General features: G+C 41.6%; 1 protein-coding gene across 1 annotated transcript; it reads left to right on the top strand.

Annotated features, from left to right (window-relative positions):
* Nucleotides 1-4,479: 4,479 nt before the first annotated feature.
* Nucleotides 4,480-7,406, top strand: LOC309699522 (tripartite motif-containing protein 16-like). Its single transcript, XM_082522589.1, has one exon. It carries the CDS (start codon nt 4,531-4,533, stop codon nt 6,199-6,201), a length of 1,671 nt encoding a protein of 556 aa, XP_082378715.1. The 5' UTR covers nt 4,480-4,530; the 3' UTR covers nt 6,202-7,406.
* Nucleotides 7,407-13,929: the final 6,523 nt, after the last annotated feature.

Below are 13,929 nucleotides of genomic sequence, written 5' to 3'. Positions count from 1 at the left end.
AACATGAGTGAGCTGAAGGTGTCTGCCACTGAAACCAAATAATTAAAAACAAAACAAAAACAAAAACCACTTTAAATGAGGCTGTGGTCAGAGTTTTAGTTAAGCACTTAGTAGTACTTCCTAAATACACGGGGAAACCCACTGATGTTGATGAATGTCCTCACAAAGACGGCCAAATGCCGTGTACACAGAGCTGCTTTGAGGTAAACTCTGGTTTACCAAAGTAAAAGAATGGCTCATACGACCTCAATGAAGTCGTCACTTGAAATTTACAGGTGAGCTGAATGCTGACAAGCACACATCGTTCTCTTCCTTCCTTCCTTGGTCATTTTAATGTTTGTTTACTGCAAACGCTCATATTCAACAAGAGGAAAAGAAACAGGCTAGAAGGGGGACAAGGAGAGGAGGGAGAGAAGGAAAGGAGGAAGGAAAAGATGGGGGAGGAGGGATGGAGGAAGGTAGGAAGGGAAAAGATGGGAGAGGAGGAAGAAAGGAAGGAAAAGATGAAAGAAGAGAGTAAAAGGAAAAATATGAGAAAGGAAGGAGAAGAGACTGACAGATGGAAGTGAACGTAAAGCCACGTTGAACTTGGTAATGTAGCGAGCTCTAACGTCAGCTTGAGGTTTTTCGGACCAACTTCACTGGTACGAGACTGAATCTGATCTCCGTGGAGGAATGTAGAAACTGCGCTTCATTAAAGCAGCGGAAACCCAGACTTTAATGAGTCGAGTTTATTTTAGCAGCGTCTTGGAGTAGACTCTACTACACTCAGAATCCGTTTAAAGGAAGCTTATTTATTCTCAACCAGGATGAGACGAACTCTGACTTTGAATCTCTGTCTTCCCACACATCTCCTGTCTGAGCCTCGCACCGAGCTTTCTGCTTCAGTATGTGGGAGTTTGTAGGAGAGCAGATAATATTATGCAACCAGAACTGGCTGCAACACCCCGTACGAGGAAAACTGAAGCATGTAGGTGTTTTTTTCCTTTTCTCTGAGCTTCATTGATAAAATAATGAATTAAATCTAAGCTGTGCAGCAGGTCCGTGCTGCTGCTCATCAGTGCTCTGCACATGTGGATGGTTTTCTTCCTGCCTAATGCTCCGACATGAAAGAGTCAGATTTTATGGGCTTTCTATTTTTACAACCTGCTGGAAATGAAAGGTGCAGCGTGAAAGTGTGTGTAGAGTTTGATGTGTGTTTGTAGTAGCCTGATAACGTACCGCCAGCCGACACAACAACAGGCAGACGACTGCAAAATCCCAAACAAAGAGAGCAAAACCAGCTGAAGAGTGAAAAAAATGAACCAGAAAGACCAAAGATGGGAAAGAAGAAAAGACGAAGGAAATGAAGGGAAGAAAGTGGCAGAGGGGAAGAGGAAACAGAAGAGGCAGAAATGGAAGGAATGAAAACATTGATTAGGATACAAAAGAAAGATGAAGGAAAGAAAAACAATTCAAAGAGGAGAAACAAATGAAATATAGGGAAGGACAAGTGAGGAAGGAAATAAAGCAAAGAGAAAAACACATGAAGACAAGCTAAGTAAATGAAGGTGGAAGCAGGAATGATGGAAACACCGAAGACAAAGGAAAGTGGAATAAGATGAAGAAACAAAAGTACATTAATGTGAAGGATAAAAAGAAACAAAAGAGGAAAGAAGAAAAATAAAGTAAATAAGGACAAAGAGGTTATAAAACAGAATAGGATGCAAAGTAAGGAAAAGGTAAATAAAAGAAAGCAAATGAAAAGCCGTGGAGGCTTCAGCTGAGACTGAAGAAGTCATCTATCCATCTTCTGCTTATCCACTCTGGAGTCAAAACACCAGCCCAACATAGTGCTATAATTTGTATCCAGATAATTAAAGTAACTAATTAATCTCCTTAAGACTGAATTCTGTGATATTTACATGACAAATTAAAGTTGGAGATCTACTAAAAGACAGAGTTAAACTCAGACTCCATCCTATGATTTAATGATTTATATTACAGGGGCCTGTTTTTCTGTCCCCAAAGGGTGACGACATAGAAACGTCCCCACTAAAATAGTAATACGGCTAAATGCACACACATGTACCCCTAGGAAAAAGTTTGTGTGTGTGTACCATGTTTACATACCTGTGTGGGGACCAAGAATTGGAAGTTTACCATACTTGTGGGGACCAACAGCCCTTATGGGCACAGAAAATAGGTTAGACCAGTGTTTCCCAACCTTTTGGAGCCACGGCACATATTTCACATTAGAAAAATCAAACAGCGCACCACCAAACAAAAATGTCTCAAAAAGCATTTTGATCATTTATCTTAGTAAAATAGGCTCAGTTTGTCCCCAGTATACCTTTTTGCTTTCTTCTGACCATCACTCATGACGGCCTTCATGTGGGCTGGAATTTTCTCCAGGACCCAGACTGACTGCTTTTTCTCTTCAAATATTTATCTATTGCTATTATGTGCTGTGTTCTGACAGCATGACTATTATGTAATATCTTCTTCTGTTTGACAACCAACTTAATTAGAACAGGTGGTTGTACCGCCCTCTAGTGGAAGAGAATGTAATTGTTCTGCCTGTTACTCACTGCGGTCACTTGGAGTACTAATCAGGTGGAACCAGATAATCTTCTACGGCACACCTGTGTGCCACGGCACCGTTTTTGGGAAGCACTGGGTTAGTGTTAGGATAAGCATCTAGGGAAGGATATGAAAACATGACTGTGTGTGTGTGTGTGTGTGTGTGTGTGTGTGTGTGTGTGTGTGTGTGTGTGTGTGTGTGTGTGTCCCATATTTTATGTTTGTAGCTTGCACTGAGGGCTGATTGATTATGTATGTTCTGCCTGCAGCACTGCGGTGTGTTTGTTGACCTTCTTGTAAGCGACACACACAGGGAAGCACGAACTGTAGCACGTTATAGGTGAATAACACCAGCGCAGTCTCTAATGCAGCTCAGGCAGCTTTGCAACTCAGCGCCATCACTGTTGTGAGGTGTTCCTGTTATTTTGTCCACCCCATCCTCATATAAAAATAGAGAGAGAGAGGATGGCATTTGTGCTTTCAGTGAGATGAAACAATAATAGCTTACAGACATGAACACACACGTGCATCTATGCTTGTGGACCTTCTGTGACATGATGCGTAATCCACACAGCTGTGAAGGTAAGTCATACCTTAAGAAAACAGTGATTTGAGGTTAAGGGGATTCCTCTGAAGTGGTGCAAAAGTGTGAAACAAGTCAGAAAGAAGTTGTTTAATGTTTGTGTACATGGACATGTCTGGGGATAAATGTATGCTCACCACCTCAATGAACTCAAGCAACAAGGAGCAAAAGTCCTTACTGATGCGAGACCAGTGAAGTCATACAGGAAACAATTACTTCAACTTATTTGTGTGTTTGTTTGCTGTTGTGAAACTGTAAGTAAAGAGTGGAAGGTGGATCTAGCTGAGAATCTGCACGTTTTCTGAGCAATGTCTTGTGATTGACATGTCATTAGCTAAAAACTATGAACTAGTTACCACTCTTTCCTGATGCCTGAGTGTAATATACAAAGAGAACCTAATATTTTGTTCAATATGACAACAAACCATTGAGCGGTGAACACATCAGAAAAATGCTTGCTTGATCTTGTCACATGGTCATTGGTCATTTTACCATACACTCCTTTTTGACTTGACCAGTAGTCTTTTCACAATCACAAGGGTATTTAGCAATGACCCTGGTGAAGGCCACAGGGGGAAATGTGTTGGTCACGCATTAAAACTGGTTCCTAATACTTTAAGTTTCACTGGAGTCTTCATGTCATTAGATCTTTGTCTTCGCCATGAACCTTGAAAGTTGTTCCAGAAAGGTTTGTTGCTATTTTAATGTAAAGAACATGGTTATTTCTGTTGCAGCAGCTGTTATAAATGCAAAACTAAAATGCAAGATTCTTTTGAGTAATTAACTTTTTGCAGGAATATCTGTAATTATATGTGCAGACTCTGCTGACTGTTCAAAGCAATGCAGTGGCATTTATCTAGTTCTCATCCTGTTACAGCAACATTGATTACTGCCTATAAAAGCAATAAATAAATAAATAAAAGCAACCAGCATATGTTTGCTAACCTAACCCTGCTCTCCACATATGCTTTGATTAGGTCAGCAGCCTCTGCTGTTCTGACGGTTATTGTTACCTGAGACATTTCTGTCCAGTGTTCATTAAAGCTGGATTTTTAAAAATTATTTATATAGAAGAAGCAGTAAATAAAAAGGGTTAAACACACAGTTTCACTCTCTAACTGCTCCTCTTCCTGGAGTGAAGCACAGCCTGATAACCCTCCCTCTTCTTCCTGCTCTTAAACACAGCACCTCCTCTCTGTCCACGTGTTTCCTCGTTCCCTCCCCCTCAGATCTGCACTTTGAAGATGGGTGTAACCAACATGTGGTGACGTGTAAGAGCTGACAGGCTCCATTCACTGCAGAAACATGTTGTTGAGATCAGAGCTCAGACTGGTTTCAGTTATAAGGAAGTGAAACTCACACAGTCACTGACACTGAGAGGAGAAATGGCGCAGAAAGGAGTTCAGCTGGACCGAGAAACCTTCTCTTGTTCCATCTGTTTGGATCTACTGAAGGATCCGGTGACTACAACCTGTGGACACAGCTACTGCAGGAACTGTATTAAAAGTTTCTGGGATGAAGAGGACAGGAAGGGAATCCACAGCTGCCCTCAGTGCAGGAAGACGTTCACACCGAGGCCTGTCCTGGAGAAAAACACCATATTAGCAGCTTTAGTGGAGCAGCTGAAGAAGACTGGACTCCAAGCTGCTCCAGCTGATCACTGCTATGCTGGACCTGAAGATGTGGCCTGTGATGTCTGCACTGGGAGGAAGCTGAAAGCCATCAAGTCCTGTTTATCTTGTCCAGCCTCTTACTGTGAGAAACACCTCCAACCTCACTATGATGCAGCTCCATTAAAGAAACACAAGCTGGTGGCCCCCTCCAAGAAGCTCCAGGAGAACATCTGCTCTCATCATGATGAGGTGATGAAGATTTTCTGTCGTACTGATCAGCAGAGTATCTGTTATCTCTGCACGATGGATGAACATAAAGGCCATGAAACAGTCCCAGCTGCAGCAGAAAGGACTGAGAAGCAGAAGGAGCTCGAGGTGAGACGACTAAACATCCAGCAGAGAATCCAGGAGCGAGAGAAAGATGTGAAGCTGCTTCAACAGGAGGTGGAGGCCATCAATGGCTCTGCTGATAAAGCAGTGGAGGACAGTGAGAAGATGTTCACTGAGCTGATCCGTCTCCTCCAGAAAAGAAGCTCTGATGTGAAGCAGCAGGTCAGATCCCAGCAGGAAACTGAAGTGAGTCGAGTCAAAGAGCTTCAGGAGAAGCTGGAGCAGGAGATCGCTGAGCTGAAGAGGAAAGACGGCGAGCTGGAGCAGCTCTCACACACAGAGGATCACAACCAGTTTCTACACAACTACCCCTCACTGTCAGCACTCAGTGAGTCTACACACTCATCCAGCATCAATATTCGTCCTCTGAGCTACTTTGAGGATGTGACAGCAGCTGTGTCAGAGACCAGAGATAAACTACAGGACATCCTGAGAGAGGAATGGACAAACATCTCACTGACAGTCACTGAAGTGGATGTTTTACTGTCACCAGCAGAGCCAAAGACCAGAGCTGGATTCTTAAAATATTCACGTGAAATCACACTGGATCCAAACACAGCAAATATGCATCTGGTATTATCTGAGGGGAACAGAAAAGTAACATTTATGAAGCAACAACAGTCTTATTCTGATCATCCAGACAGATTCACTGAATGTTATCAGGTCCTGAGTAGAGAGAGTCTGACTGGACGTTGTTACTGGGAGGTGGAGTGGAGAGGGGGAGGAGTTCGTGTAGCAGTCGCATACAAGAATATCAGCAGAGCGGGGAGGGGCTATGAATGTGGATTTGGATTCAATAACAAATCTTGGGCATTAGATTGTGACACAAACAGTTATATATTTCTGCACAACAATGTCCAAACTCACCTCTCAGGTCCTCGGTCCTCCAGAGTAGGAGTGTACCTGGATCACAGAGCAGGTATTCTGTCTTTCTACAGCGTCTCTGAAACCATGACTCTCCTCCACAGAGTCCAGACCACATTCACTCAGCCGCTCTATGCTGGACTTTGGCTTGGACTTGGAGCCACTGCAGAGTTGATTAAAGTCAAATAGAGAAGACAGGTTCATGTTGAGCCCTGACCATTATATGTACTTGTGTAGTTTCTAAACGAGGCTTTACATTTTAGAAGCTGAGAAGTTCAGTGGTCCATTGATGTGTGAAAATAATGTAACGTGAGGGTTCACTAGATGGTTGGGAATCTCTCTGAATAATTAGGTACAGCAAGACGGAGACGGATAACTTTTTAGCAGCCTCTTTACTTTTTAGCACACTGCAACAATAACCCACACTTCCTGTGTGCCGCCCTCATGAGTACTTCACTGGCCTCTCAGAAGCCAGGAAATCTTATACTCAGATCAAAACAGGGAAAACAACCAGGTAGATATAACACATACTTATTACTGGTTTGAACATGCATGTCTAAACATTCAAACATGTAAACATGTAAATATCAAAACACGTAACCACCAAATACATAACTAGTTTTATAACCTTTGTAAACACCTCTTTGTATATCAAAGTAGATTTAAATTTACTTCTACACTTTACAATAATATTGCACTGATTCAAACTGTACTTACATTTATATACCTTACATCAATATAAATCTGAATGTGTTCTTATGGCTGATAATCATGTGAGTTTAAATGATACTACTCTTCATATTCAGCATGTTTGACTCTGTATGACTGAATCACAGGGGTTAGAAGTTGGTAGGTCACGATGCAGGTCTCACACTATACGGCCCGATGCTCTGATGCGACCTGAGTGCTCACACTGTGCGTCCATAACATGAAGCCTATAACACAAAATCTGTCTCAGCACAGTGCAGTCCATCACCAGTGTTCGGTCCTCCAGCACCAGCTGGACTGGTTAAAACAGCAGAACACAGGATCCATCAGACAAGCGACTCAGAATGAGTTGGACAATGCTGCGGTCGAGGTACTGCAACTACATGACTTGGATGTGTGTGAAAAAGTACTCTGGAAATCTTCAGAGATACCTGACTCTTGAATGATGGGGGATTATGAAAAGATTGTAGTGACTTAAATGTGCCTGATGGAGTTAGTAAGGGTGCCGCTGTGCCTCGAGCTGATGACAGCACCATAGAAACGGATGTGTTAGTGGAGGAGGTTTGGACACACGTCTGCTTTAATGTGTTTTGCTATTAAAAGATGACAGAATGTTTTATTCATACTAATAGTTGTTAATAAATAGGATTTGCTGAATCAAATTATGTTCTGATATTGTTTTTGTATCATCGTTACATAACATCAATTTCCACATTGTACACATGCAGTTATAGTGATGACAGACACATTAGTAACGATGATGTGAGACACTTACTGACATGTACAGATGGATTTTCTAAGTATGCATGCAGGTGTCTTCAAACCAAGGCAGGAACATCTGTTGCATCTGCTTTTGAGGACGAGTGAGGGACGTGTACCTGCTAATACGTACGGCTCTGATGTCACTAACATCTCCTTGAACTCTAAATCAGTGTTTCCAACCACTGTGCCGCAGCACATACAGGGAGTGCAGATTTATTAGGCAAGTTGTAACAAAATAAAAAGGAGAAAAGAAAAGAAAAGCCTTGTTAAGTCATGACATATGCTCTTCGTCCCAGGAGGGTAAATCATACCAAACCTAATTGTCAGGTTCAAATTTGTAACAAAAGACAAATCATCGGCCAGATTAATCTCAAGCATTCATCCATCAGCCACACACCTTGCGACACACAACATACAACATAACCCTGATGTCTTTTCACATAATAAGTTTCTTCTCATGTAATCAGATGTGTGCCATGTTAAAACTTCTTCACACACCTCAGAAACTCAACAACCTATTAGCTCGCCCAGCTCACTCTTTCAAGACCCCTCATCAGCATTCTGTTTTCCCCCAGCTTTGATGCAATCATCTGTCCTCCCATAATATTAGTCCACTAGTCTATGTATCACTTCTCATCTAAGTGACTTGGATAAGATGACAAACAGAATCACATGCTTAAGATGCTGTCTGGTCTTCATGAGTTTCATTGTATGTGTATGTAGGGTTAGTAGGATTAATACATTTTCCATTTGTGTTTTTTTTGTGTACCTTTTTCATTTTGTAGTGCTTCAGACTCCTCAAATGTTCCCACTTAAAGCAGTTATTTTCCTTTTTCACAGGTTTGCTAACCCAAATTTTGATTTCCCACACTAAACAACAGCATTCCTCTGTACACTCACCTGCTTCTTCCACTCTGTTCTCCTCTCCCACTCTGCAGTCCAATGGCAGTCAGTTCTCTTCAGCTTTGGCCTGTGTTTTCCACTGTCTCATCTTGGCATTTCACTCCAAAAGTGGCAAATGTCACACAGTGAAGTTGTAGCTTGCTGGAAACACATGTCCATCCAGTCAGGTGATGGGTTTTCTTTCTCTCTGATGCCGTTTGCCCAAAGCGCTGCTGGACCTCTCTGCTCAGGATACTGCTGTCTCTTGACCTGCTGTGAGCTCTTGATATCCATCTCATTGTTCTAGAACTGCACTCCTTGTCTTCAGGCAGAGGTTAGCTTCCGTGGAGCTTGCTTTCTCGGGGTGAGAAACACATAGGAGTTAACCTGTAAACACAATTCAGCCAAGACTCGGCCTGGGTGTTTCTAATGATGTTAACCTATAATTGTCGTCCAACTGCTGCATGTGGAAATTTGATCCTGGTCTGCTTTTCACCTGCAAGTCCCACCCTCTGCTAGGCCGGGTTAGCCTCGCAGAGGCAGTGGCGAGGCTAACCCTGTTTTCACAATAGAGAGACGCCTAAAACAACACACATCTCTCTCTCTGGTTTTTGAACTCTCCTTTCTTTAAAACAGAAAGTGAGATTGAAGTTGCCTTAGGCTGAGCTCTTCATTTATCACTTCCTTTTTTTTCATCAACAGCACAACTATTTTCTTTCTTTTCTGTCCACTGGGGTAGAAGCTGACCTGCAGAATCACCTCTTCCCCCGTTGGAGACTATTCTCACCCACACACTTTCACACCTCTCTGTGGTTCACACACACAGTGACTTCAGACACATTACACTGCTTTGCGCACAATTTCACTTCTTTTCTTCCTTCAATGATCTACATATTACGTGCTGCCTGGTGAATACTTTGCAATGTTTTCCATCCCCTTTCAAGGCATACTTACTACTTACTCAGTTTATTCCCCATCATGGCTCAAGAGTTGGGAGTTCGTCTTGTAATCGGAAGGTTGCCGGTTCGAGCCCCAGCTTGGACAGTCTCGGTTGTTGAGTCCTTGGACAAGACACTTCACCCGTTGCCTACTGGTGGTGGTCAGAGGGCCCGGTGGCGCCAGTGTCCAGCAGCCTCGCCTCTGTCAGTGCGCCCCAGCCATCACCAGTGTGTGAATGGGTGGATGACTAAATGTGTAAAGCGCTTTGGGGTCCTTAGCGTCCTTAGGGACTAGTAATGCATTTACACTTAACAAGACAACTTTCAGCCGCACACAGACCACGTCTGGCCCACACTTGTTCACACACAAAATAGGCCTATGATCTCCCTTAAAGCAGAGTCACCAGTGAGAGCTCTATCCTCCTTACATACAAAACCAAACACTTTACGTCCTCAGTGGCGGAGAAAAAAACCTCCTTTCGGTGGTGAAACCATCCTTAAACCTTCTTGAAAACTGGCGGACAAACCAGACCTCCTTAAAAAAAATTAAAAACTGGTGGGGAAATCAGGTAGCTTATCCACCTTAAAATAAAATAAATAAACAGCCTTTATTGCATGTGTGTGTGCATGTAAGTGCGAGTATCTGTGTGTGTGTGTGTGTGTGTGTGTTTGTGTGTGTGTGTGTGTGTGTAATAATAATAATCACAGGGAAAGAAACACACACAACTAATAGGTACTATCTAACACCAGTGCAGAAGATGCAAATTCGTAGAAAATATCAATATGACTCATGTAATGTTCAGTAGAAAACCAGCGTGTCTCATGGAGTAGCCCAGAGAAAACATTAGTGAATGTTGTATATCAGTCAAACAGGAGATCTTCTGTCACCATCAGGTGACACAGTTATTAAACAGTTAATTAAACGTCATCAAAGTTGTTACTTTATCATTTCTATTAGTGTTCCCTTACCAATGTCTTTTTTTTTTCTGTGTATTCTACTATGTCTACTTCTAGTTGTTATATGGCTGTCTATGATGGTACTGCATACTGTTTTTGGTGCACATATCTGTGTTTCTCAGGTCTGTTCCCTGGATGTTCACCTGGCTTTTATCCTGTATGTTTCAGTTGTTTGTATTAAATTACACTAGTTTTCTTTTCCCTCTTTAATAAACATGTGGAACTAATTTTTTTTAATAAGATAGCGCTGGAGTTTTCTTCCTTTTTGAATTTTTCAATGCATTTTTGTCATGTTACAATGGCGTTGATTTGTGTTATTGTCCGACGAAGATCACGAGTGCTGGAAACATTTGCAAAACAACTGGTAAAGTTGGAAACTTGTAGTGTGCGAGCTGTTGATTTTTTTTCATGGACATTGTTAACTATGTTTCAGATCAGTAACTGGCTCATTTGTTTGTTTTGCATAGATGTGCATGTATTTATTTTATTATTCTGTTTTGACGTTGCTAGTTTGAGATACTGTCATCTCTGAGACAACCATTTCTGTACCTGAACCCTGGGCAGAAACAATAAACTTGACTAAACTGATATTAAAAACACTGGTTTGTTCTAATCCAGATCTAGTAGCTTTATGATGGTTTCTGCAGGTTGAAGAACAGCTGGAATCATCATCTGAACATTTAACTCCTGTAAGAGCAGCACAAAGATGCAGAAACAGGCTCTCTCTCAGTGTCGTTTTACAAATGTTACAGCTGCAGTAAAAACAAGATGAAAATAATCAGGGTGAATTTAATTGTTACTGAAACAACATGTAAGGTCTTCACTAAATACCTCACCATCTACAATCCCTCTCTAATCAGTCGTGTTGATAGGCTGTAAAGCTGTAAAACCATAAAAGTCCACAAAAACACCACTGCAAGCATCACAGGGAAACATTAGTGCAGGCACACAGTGACTGTTTCACTTTCAGCTTCTGCAGCCAAGCAGAAAATATGCAAATGAAGAACAAAATCCAACAGATTTAACAGAAGTAATGACCTTTTCTTTCTGTCCTGCTAAAACACATCACCAATAGCAGAAACATTAGACGTGCTTGTTTAACTAAAGGAGAATCGCAGAAAGAATCTGGACACCAGCACTTAAGCAGCTAACACATAATAAAGGGAGCTGTAACGGAAAAACAGGGAGAATAAAAACACCATAAACAACATCCTGACTCATCTGCATGAATCACAGCAGGTTCATCTGGAGTGTGTTTGTTTTAATTGTTGCTCTGAGTTCACACTTGAGCACCTGTGCACACAGAAGCATCTCTGCCTTTTTGTACCTCTGGTCACATTAAGATGGGCAGCGGGAGACTTTGGAGAGGATTGCCCGCAAAAAATCAAATACAGTTGACATAATCTTCCAACAGCAGAATCTTTTTTCTGGATAAATCAAAATCAGAGACTTGAACACCTACACAGCATCTGAACATGTGCATACTGTCCTCACTACAGTACCAAAGCTCATCATCTTGTTATGACTTATGGTTCCATAACAGGGTGTCAGTTCTGGAGTTTCCCCAAAATTACTGTTAACAGTACATATTCAGTCATAACCACACAGGCACTGCCTCTAAATAAAACTCAGTATCTGTAAAAACACCCCATGATGTGAAGATGATAGTAATGAGTTACACAGACCATCAGAGGGGGCAAAAGTACAGACGTTCTTTACTTAAGTAGAAGTACAGATACCCGTGTTTTTAAAAAATATTCTCCAGTAAAAGCACTGAAACAACTTCTTTGAGTAAAAGTGAAAAGGTACAGTTTACAGGTTACAAGGTAACTAAAGCTTGTGCTATATTAATATAAGAATATAATCAGAAAATATTATTAGTGCACAAGAATACAAATATTATTCTAATCTAAATTCTAATTCTAATGAATGTGCTTATTTTGATTTGAAAGATTTCAAAACAATAACTGTTTCCTGTTGCCTACTTTGTAGAGGGTGACTTTGCCTCTAAACAGGAAAATGAGCAGTCAGGGGTTAAAGTGGTGGAGGAACTCTAAAATTAGTAATGGCGCTCAGTGTAGGGAAAAAATGATGGCCCACAATAATTTCTGATGTAAGCTTCATAAAGTTTTCTTAGTGTAAAGGCTGCAATCAGCTGACCTGCTGCTCTTTGTGGATTTACACAACTGAACTTAACAACATGTACACAGTTTCACCAGCTATCATATCTGATGTCCATCCCCTACACTCACACTATGGTAAATGGACTGGTTCTTATATAGCGCTTTTCTACTCTTCTGAGCACTCAACTTGTGCATTCACCCATTCACACCAGCACATTTTTTCTAGGTGCTTTCTAACTGACATTCACACACATTCATACTCCGATGGATGCATCGGAGAGCAATTTCGGGTTAGTATCTTGCCCAAGGATATTTGGCATGCAGACTAGGGGAAGCCAGGAATCGAACCACCAACCTTCCGATCAGTAGATGACCTGCTCTACCACCTGAGCTACAGCCACTATGCGGCTTCACACTAGACAGTATACAGCTCATACAAAGTTTCAATTCAGTTAAGTAATCTAAGCATCATTATCTTAAATGCACATTCATTTCTGCCACACTTGATGTAACCATAAGCTGTCCAACAGTGTTTTATAGTGAATTCACCACATGAATGCAAACTAACCTGTTTTCCCCGGACACAACAACACACTAGCTACTCTGAAGTACCACAACCATAACTCCAGCCCACTTTAATCCCTGAGTATAAACACTAGATGAACTTAAAGGAACAAGTCTGCTTTGGAAATGTAAGGAGGAACTATCCATCCATCCATTCGCTTCCGCTTATCCTTTTCAGGGTCGCGGGAGCCTATCCCAGCTGTCATAGGGCAAGAGGCAGGGTACACCCTGGAGAGGTCCCCAGTCTGTCGCAGGGCCAACACACAGGGACAGACAACCATTCACACTCACATTCATTCGCAGTGACAATTTGGATTATCCAATTAACCTATCCCCACAAGCTGCATGTCTTTGGACGGTGGGAGGAAGCCGGAGTACCCGGAGGGAACCCACGCAAACACGGGGAGAACATGCAAACTCCACACAGAAAGCCCCCGGCCTGATGGTGGAATTGAACTCAGGACCTTCTTGCTGTGCAGCAACAGTGCTAACCACCGTGCCACCGTGCTGACCGCATAATAATTGTTTATTTAATAATCATTAATCAATTTAATTCAATTTTTTAATAAGCAAATGAACACAACAACAGTTGCGTCATGGTGCTTTATGCAGGCCTGGGGATCTGAAGACCATTTAAAGGTTCCTGGATGAACACTTCTTGTTTTTTAGGAATTTAACTGAATTTTTAGGATTTTACTGTACTAATAAATTATGTTCGTGTGTTTTTGTAGATTTTTATTATTTTTATTAAAAAACTTGTGGTGAAAGCACCATGAGACTCATCGGTAGCAGAGTGTGAAATGCTTCCTGTTTCCCAGTTATTGATTGTAAATCTCTAAAATGGTCAGTAAATACAATCAGATGACACTGTGTTTAAAGAAGAGATTTAAGAAAGTTCAACAAATCAACCAAGTGAAAAATTCCACTTTAATTACCACAAGTCAAAGTGGACACAATTCTATCCCCAGAGACGAAACCAAGTG

Source organism: Aulonocara stuartgranti, assembly GCF_965226115.1.
Source record: "Aulonocara stuartgranti genome assembly, chromosome: 3".
NCBI classification, from domain to species: Eukaryota; Metazoa; Chordata; class Actinopteri; order Cichliformes; family Cichlidae; genus Aulonocara; species Aulonocara stuartgranti.
Note: the sequence above shows the minus strand (reverse complement) of the source record. Positions and strands in the feature narration are given on the sequence as shown.